The sequence below is a fragment of the Scylla paramamosain genome, chromosome 25 (assembly GCF_035594125.1).
Source record: "Scylla paramamosain isolate STU-SP2022 chromosome 25, ASM3559412v1, whole genome shotgun sequence".
In the NCBI taxonomy this organism is placed as follows: domain Eukaryota; kingdom Metazoa; phylum Arthropoda; class Malacostraca; order Decapoda; family Portunidae; genus Scylla; species Scylla paramamosain.
Genome location: NC_087175.1, coordinates 10,635,752 through 10,643,877, shown reverse-complemented (window position 1 = coordinate 10,643,877; position 8,126 = coordinate 10,635,752). Strand labels below are relative to the sequence as shown.

Genomic DNA, 8,126 nt, shown 5'->3' with positions numbered 1-8,126 from the left:
TATATATATATATATATATATATATATATATATATATATATATATATATATATATATATATGTGTGTGTGTGTGTGTGTGCGTGTGTGTGTGTGTGTGTGTGTGTGTGTGTGCATAGGTGTATGTTATCGCGATAAATCATTTCATTAATTTGTCGCGATAACGATATCGGGTTATCTGTTATCCAATAATTATTTTCCCAGTGTTATGACCACAATCCCTACCTTCTTCACAAAGCTGCCGCACCTGGACTAGCTTCCCTGAACCCCTTCCTATGTGGACTTAGTGCAGGGCTCAAATACGGATGTACAAGGTCCCCTTGTGACTCCTGCACCCTTTTCACAACAGTCATAATGCCAGGTCACACTAATTTGAGGTAGCCAGTCTGTTTTACCTACCTACGGACAAGGGAAATACTCTAACACTTAAGAACATAAGAACATAAGAAATAAGGGAAGCTGCAAGAAGCCATCAGGCTTCATGTGGCAGTCCCTGTGTGAAATATACCTACCTATTTCCACCTATTACCCCCATCCATAGATCCGTCTAATCTTCTCTTAAAGCTCCCTAATGTCTTAGCACTAACAACTTGATTACTGAGTCCATTTTTCTTATTTCTTGTTCTGTCCTGGTTGCTGATCCTAATAATTTTGCTTACGTCCCCCTTGTTATAACCCTTATCCCACTTAAAGACTTCTATCAGATCCCTTTTTAACCTACGTCTCTCTAAAGAATGTAAATTTAGCAGCTTCAATCTCGCTTTATAAAGAATACTCCTCATCCCCTGTATCCTTTTAGTCATTCTCCTTTGTATTGATTCTAATAGACCTATATCCTTCCTGTAATGTGGGGACCAGAACTGCACAGCGTAGTCTAAATGAGGTCTGTCCAGCGCCAAATATAACTTTAATATAACTTCTGACCTTCTACTTTTAACACTTCTAAAAATTAATACTAATACCCTATTTGCCTAATACCCTATATTAATTCCCACAGCTGTGAAAGAATCGACATCCACGTCTAGGAAAAACAGTTATAACACAAATTAACACATATATGGTCAGGGTATTAAACCCTGCTGGACATCTGCCCTCCGTGACGAATTCATCCACTGTCCAATAGCGTGTTATAGCCTCAAGCCGAGTAGTATCGTTTACCGCCCCCTGGACAGCAGGCCTTGTCAGGACCTCAGGAGGAAGTAAAGTTCACTACACAACTAATTACTCAAGTCCTCTGGGGCTGAACTGCATCAGCCCACAGTAGCATTTAAGACAAAACAGGGTCACTAACAAGAGACACAAGAAACTACTTTCGGCTTCAAGCCTCCTGGCTTCTCTAGCCTCCTCAGTGTTCAAACTCCTTTCTTCGGCTTCAGCTTCCAACTGGAGCCCTCTCAATTCTCTCTCCTTCTCAGCCTCCAATTTCTTAACTTCTCTAGCCTCCTCCAGCTCCATTCTCCTCATCTCCAACTTGAATCTCAATTCTTCAGACATGCCTTCGATCTGGAAAAAGCCACCAACGCTGCAGGCAGGTCTAACACATCCGTGGACGCTATGAGGGGGACTAGTGTCCTCACACCGAAATGGACTAAATCGACACTGCCGGTCCCAGAAGTGGCAGGGGACTCAGGTCGCAAATCACCCTTGCTACTAGCCTTGCCCTCCATGGCTTACACTAAATGAAGGCACTTACAAGACAATGAAAGAAAGAACGAACTGTCTCCCTCACGTGGCGACGGAACTTCCAGCGATCCTGGCAAGGTCACCAATTTCTGTTGCAACCACAATCTCCAGCCCCTTCACAAAGCAACCTCACCTGGACTAGCTTCCCTGAATCACCTCATAAGTGTACTCAGTGCAGAGCTCAAATACTTCTGCGTCCTTTTCACAACAGTTGCAATGCCAGATCATACTAATTTGTGATTGCTAGTCTGTTTTACCTACCTACAGACAAGAAAAATTCTCTAACAATTAACACCCACAGTTCTGAAAGAATCGACAAAGATGTCTAAGAAAAACAGTTATAACACACAATAACACGTATATGGTTGAAGTATAAAACTCTGCTGGGCATTCACCCTCCGTGACGAATCAACCCACTGTCCAACTGTGTGTTATAGCCTCGAGCCGACTAGTGTTGTTTACTGCCCCCTGGATGGCAGGCCTTGTCAGAACCTTTGGAGGGAGTAAAGTTCACTACTCAGCTAATTACTCAAGTCCTCTGCCTGAACTGCATCAACCCGCAGTAGCATTTGAGATAAAACAGGGTCACTAACAAGAGACACAAGAAACTACTATAAAAGAGTGTCCATGAACACACAGGCGGATCATTTACCGCTCACTGCGCAAGAGCTCATCCCACACAAACACACAGCCAAGGAGTCACTTCCTTGGGTATAGCGTGTTATACACAACTACCCTTACTGGCATACTTCTATGGAGACTCCTATTCTATACAACTAGGCCAGGGCATATTGCATATAAAGTATGGCCAGGACGTATGGCTTATGTAAGTATAGCCAGGGCTGTTTTCAAGGTCTCTTGGACTCGCTCTCCCCCCTCCTCCCTCGCTTTGATGAGACCACGTAGCATTTTACAGAAATACTTTTAATCATTGCAGTAATGTTGTCATGTAATGCTTATCGGTAAATTACATGCTTTTTAATACCGTTTGTCTTGTTACAAGATACTGTAATATTCCACAACCTGCAAAAAATAAAATAAAACTACTCATAATTTGAGCAAGTAGCACCTCCGAGACTGCGACAATGCAACTGTCTGTCCGTCACCTCATAGCTACATGCATAGTACACCCATACATTTTCAACTCCTCTGGCAGGTTAACAAAGCCTTAAAATGCATATGTGTATTGAACATTTTCTACTTAGAATTACACGTTCTTTCACCTCTTTTAGTATTTGCAGAAACTCACATTACACCCTGTATATATATATATATATATATATATATATATATATATATATATATATATATATATATATATATATATATATATATATATATATATATATATATATATATATATATATATATATATATATATATATATATATATATATATATATATATATATATATATATATATATATATATATATATATATATATATATATATATATATATATATATATATATACATATATATATATATATATATATATATACCCTAACCTGCAGGCTTGCCCGGGGACTAGTAGGAGATTCCCTGTAACCAGTTGGGGGCATAAGCAGCAGGAAAGGACTAATTAACAGTTCCGAAGAGCCAGGATAGGCCTAGCAAGCCACTGGTGTTACAGTTTTTGCTCAAGAAACGCAGAACGTGCCTCGTAATCGGACTGACCAAAGGGTAACGAACCGGAATGGAACTGGACATGAAAATAGGAAACAAAAGACAATAAAGATTGCAACGATAAACTTGGCAACATTCAAGGATAAAGAAGAGGAAATAATAGAGATGATGAAGGAAAGAAAGCTGGAAATCGTTGGATCATGTGAAACTAGAATCAAAGGGAAAGGAGAAAAAACATTACATGAAAATTATAAGATCATATATTGTGGTAATGAGGATGGAAGACATGGGGTTGCTATAGTGATGTCACCACTGATGGCAGAAAGGATGGACAGTATGGACTGCAGAAATGAGAGAGTGATGGGTATAACGTTAACTATAGAACAGACAAAAATTAGCATTATCCAAACATATGCTCCACAACAGGGCAGAAGTCTGAGGGAGAAAGAGCAGTTTTATGAAACTCTACAGGAAATGACAGAAACAATAAGACATCACGAGAATGTCATTGTCATGGGAGACATGAATGGACATGTCGGACAGAATAGAGATGGAGTAGAGCACGTCATCGGAGAGTTTAGCATTGGCGAAAGGAACCAGGAGGGAGAAAGAATAATAGATTATTGTGTGATGAATAACATGTCCATTATGAATACTTATTATAAACATCAGGAGAGCCATAAATGGACATGGTATCGGTGGAATGCAGCACAACAAGGATATACTGAGAGGTCAATGATTGACCTGTTTCTCACCAACAAGAAAAACATATTTAAAGATGTTAGGACCATACCATCTGTGTCCTTAGACTCTGACCACAGGTTGGTGGTGGCTAGATTGAAAATTGTAAAACCAAAGGAAAAAGTCAAGAAAAAGCAAAAGAGATTCAAACTGGAAAACCTCAAGGACGAAGAGAAGAAGCAAGCACTGCGGCAACTGGTAACATTACGAAAACCAACCGAACTGGAATTGGAAGAAATGAACATAGAAGAACAATGGAATAAATTCAAGAACACTGTGTATGGGGCAGCTGAGGAGACAGTTGGTATTAAAATCAAATATGGAACCAAAAAGAAAAGTACTGCATGGTGGACTTATGATGTTAAGGAAGCAGTCAAAGAAAAAACAAGATCTTTCAGAAAATGGATGAAAACAAGAAACATTGAAGATAGAGAAGATTACGTAGATAAACGAAACAGTGCAGAAGCAACCAAAAGAGCAGCCAAGGAGGACATGTGGATCAAGATTGGTCAAGATCTAGAGAGAGACGTAGAAGGAACAAGAAAATTATTGTATAGCATGGCTAAGAACTATAGGAAAGGAAAAAATGAATCAACATATGCAATAATGAACAAAACAGGAAAACTACTAACAAAACCACAGGAGATTGAAGAAAGATGGAGAGAATACTTCCAAGAACTTCTAAATGTGGAGGATGTGGAAGTGGATGAAGAGCGGAATCTAGATATACAGGAGGAACAAGGAGAGAACCCAAATGAGATCAGTATAGAGGAAGTGAAGGAGGCACTAAAGAAGATGAGAAGCAGCAAAGCCCCAGGGGACGACGAGCTCCCTATAGAGCTATTTAAAGCTGCTGGGGAAGAATGTGTAGAGTGGATGAGGTACATTTTCAGTAATGCGTGGAAAGAGGAGAAAGTGCCCCATGACTGGCACAAAGCAATAGTATGTCCAATATATAAGAAAGGCAGTAAAACAGATTGTGCAAATTATAGAGGTATATCCCTGTTATCTCATGTTGGAAAATTGTATGAAAGAATAGTTGAGAAAAGATTAAGAACCTGTGTCGAGGAGAAACTAGGAATATGGCAGTATGGTTTCAGGCCCAATAGGAGCATGACAGATCTAGTGTTCACTTTAAAGATGATAACGGAGAAAAGTTGGGAGTGGAGCATTGATAAATATGTGGCTTTTATAGATCTGGAAAAAGCCTTTGATAGAATTAGAAGAGATTGCTTGTGGAGAGTCTTACAACATCAAGACTACGGCATAAACTCTAAACTGATACGAGTAATTAAGAGTATATATAAGAACACGGAGAGCAGAGTCAAGAACAGAGAGCTGGAGAGTGAATGGTTTAGCATTAAGACAGGAGTGAGACAAGGGGGAGTGCTCTCTCCTTTGCTATTCATTATATACATGGACAGATGCCTGAAGGAAGTGTGTGTAAGGGAGGATAAAGAGATCACGCTGGCCTATGCAGACGATGTCGCTGTCGTGACAGGAAGCCAACAAGATCTTCAAGAGGCCATGACAAGATGGAATGATGTCTTAAATAGGGAAGAAATGAGAATGAACAAACAAAAAACAGAAATAATGAAAGTTGGCAGAATAAAGGAGGAATGTAATATTTACATAGAAAACGTTAAACTGAAGCAGACCGACAAATTTTGTTATCTGGGAGTACTTTTCGACGAGGAAAACAGACAGAATATAGAAATTTTAAATAGAATACAGAAGTACAATGCAAATGTCAGTGCATTGTATCCCATACTTAAAGATAAGAATATTCCAACAAAAGCTAAAACCATAATATTTACAACAATACTAAGACCAGTACTTCTATATGGGTCAGAAACTTGGACACTGACAACAAGAACATCTTCACAAATACAAGCAGCAGAAATGAGAGTTCTGAGAATGATCCGAGGTGTGACCAGACTTGATAGAATTAGAAATGAAGAAACCAGAGAGAGATTAGGGATAACATCTGTACTGAAGATAGTTGAAAAGAACAAATTGAGATGGTATGGACATGTCCAAAGAATGAAAGATACAAGATACGCAAGGAAGTTTCTGGAATGGGTTCCTTTAGCCAGGAGGCCGGTGGGACGACCTAGGAAGCGATGGATGCAGGGAGTTGAAGAAGCTACTGAACGAAGAGGAAGAAATCTACAAGAAATAACCAGAGATGAGGATTTCATGGATAGAGACCTTTGGAGAAGATTCATAGAGGCCGGACACTGACAGGCATTGCCTACCTTGCGTCTGGTGAGAAAGGTGAGAATATATATATATATATATATATATATATATATATATATATATATATATATATATATATATATATATATATATATATATATATATATATATATATATATATATATATATATATATATATATATATATATATATATATATATATATATATATATATATATATATATATATATATATATATATATATATATATATATATATATATATATATATATATATATATATATATATATATATATATATATATATATATATATATATATATATATATATATATATATATATTCTCACCTTTCTCACCAGACGCAAGGTAGGCAATGCCTGATATATATATATATATATATATATATATATATATATATATATATATATATATATATATATATATATATATATATATATATATATATATATATATATATATATATATATATTGTTACGACCACAAATCCCTGCCCTTCCCATAGCTGCCTCAAGTGGACTAGGACTAGCTTCCCCCGAAGTCACCCCCTACGTGACTGGGTACAGGGCTTAAGATGGGCTACAAGAGTCTTTTGACTCTTACATCAGGCTACACAAATGAGGCTGTCAGTCTGTTTCTCTCCCATATAGACAAGGATATAGTTCACCAGCTACCAACCCCAACAGCTGGGAAAGAATTGATTGCCATGTTCTAGGGAGAGACAATTACAATGAGAGACAACACATATAAGGTCGAAGTGTAAAACCCCACTGAACTACCATCCTCAGTAACAAATCTACCCACTGTCCAACGAAGTATTTTATCTGTCGCTGAGTAATGTTACTTACTACCTCTTGGATGGCAAGCCTTGTCAGGAATGAGTCATGCAGGAAGGGAGGAGAAAGGATGGGGACACACCCCACCCCTTGCCACCGCCTTTTCTCACTCAGCGCTGGCTTAACACTGGATTAACATTGATTACTTTATCGTCAAGAGCAACTCTTCTTCTAAATGCTGGGTGAGACTCAAATTGAATGAACAACAGGAAGTAAGGAAACTTAAGTGGGGAATATAAGAGACATCCGCCCCAGTAAATGTTATACTAAGAGCTACAAGCTAAGTAAGCAACCCATCAGAGACATGTCAAATTCTCGTCCCCAGTCTGTCTTTTTTCTCAACTCCCTCTCTCTCCTTCCTTCATTCGTTCTTATTGTTCATTCATCTTTCTTCATTCTTCTCTCTACGTCGCCTTACATCGCTGCGTGCAACAATATATATATATATATATATATATATATATATATATATATATATATATATATATATATATATATATATATATATATATATATATATATATATATATATATATATATATATATATATATATATATATATATATATATATATATATATATATATATATAACACAATGTAAATGAAACAAGGAATGCTTTCTACAAACGTTCTGAATTTTCTTTCATGCCTGCCTCTTTCATGCCTGCCACCTTTAGCTTAACCGTAGCTTATGGCGGCGTGGAGAGTAACCTGCAGCCAGCGAACTCTGCTTGAAATAGGAAATGGATTCTTCATTCTATTTTGTTTGAAGTTTGTTACGTACCTGCTTCATTATCACACTTCTCTTATTTTCTTTCCTCGCATAACTCCTCGAAAGAAAAGTGATGGAAATAAGGTAGTGTGAATTGTTATAGCAAAGGAATAGGATGTCGCCATGGGGAAAAGGTAAAATATTGGTGATGGAGCGTTAAGCACCATGGATGTAGTAGTGGTGAAGTAGAGTATAGAAGTCTTGTCATATATAAAGGGATTCGCGA

The 8,126-nt window shown here is 37.5% G+C and overlaps 1 protein-coding gene across 1 annotated transcript; it reads left to right on the top strand.

Annotated features, from left to right (window-relative positions):
- Positions 1-3,611: 3,611 nt before the first annotated feature.
- On the top strand, positions 3,612-7,041 carry LOC135113013 (craniofacial development protein 2-like). The gene is made up of 3 exons (XM_064027933.1): positions 3,612-4,247; positions 4,782-4,930; positions 6,942-7,041. The coding sequence occupies exons 1-3, from the start codon at positions 3,612-3,614 to the stop codon at positions 7,039-7,041; spliced, it is 885 nt and encodes a 294-aa protein (XP_063884003.1).
- The last annotated feature ends 1,085 nt before the right edge of the window (positions 7,042-8,126 follow it).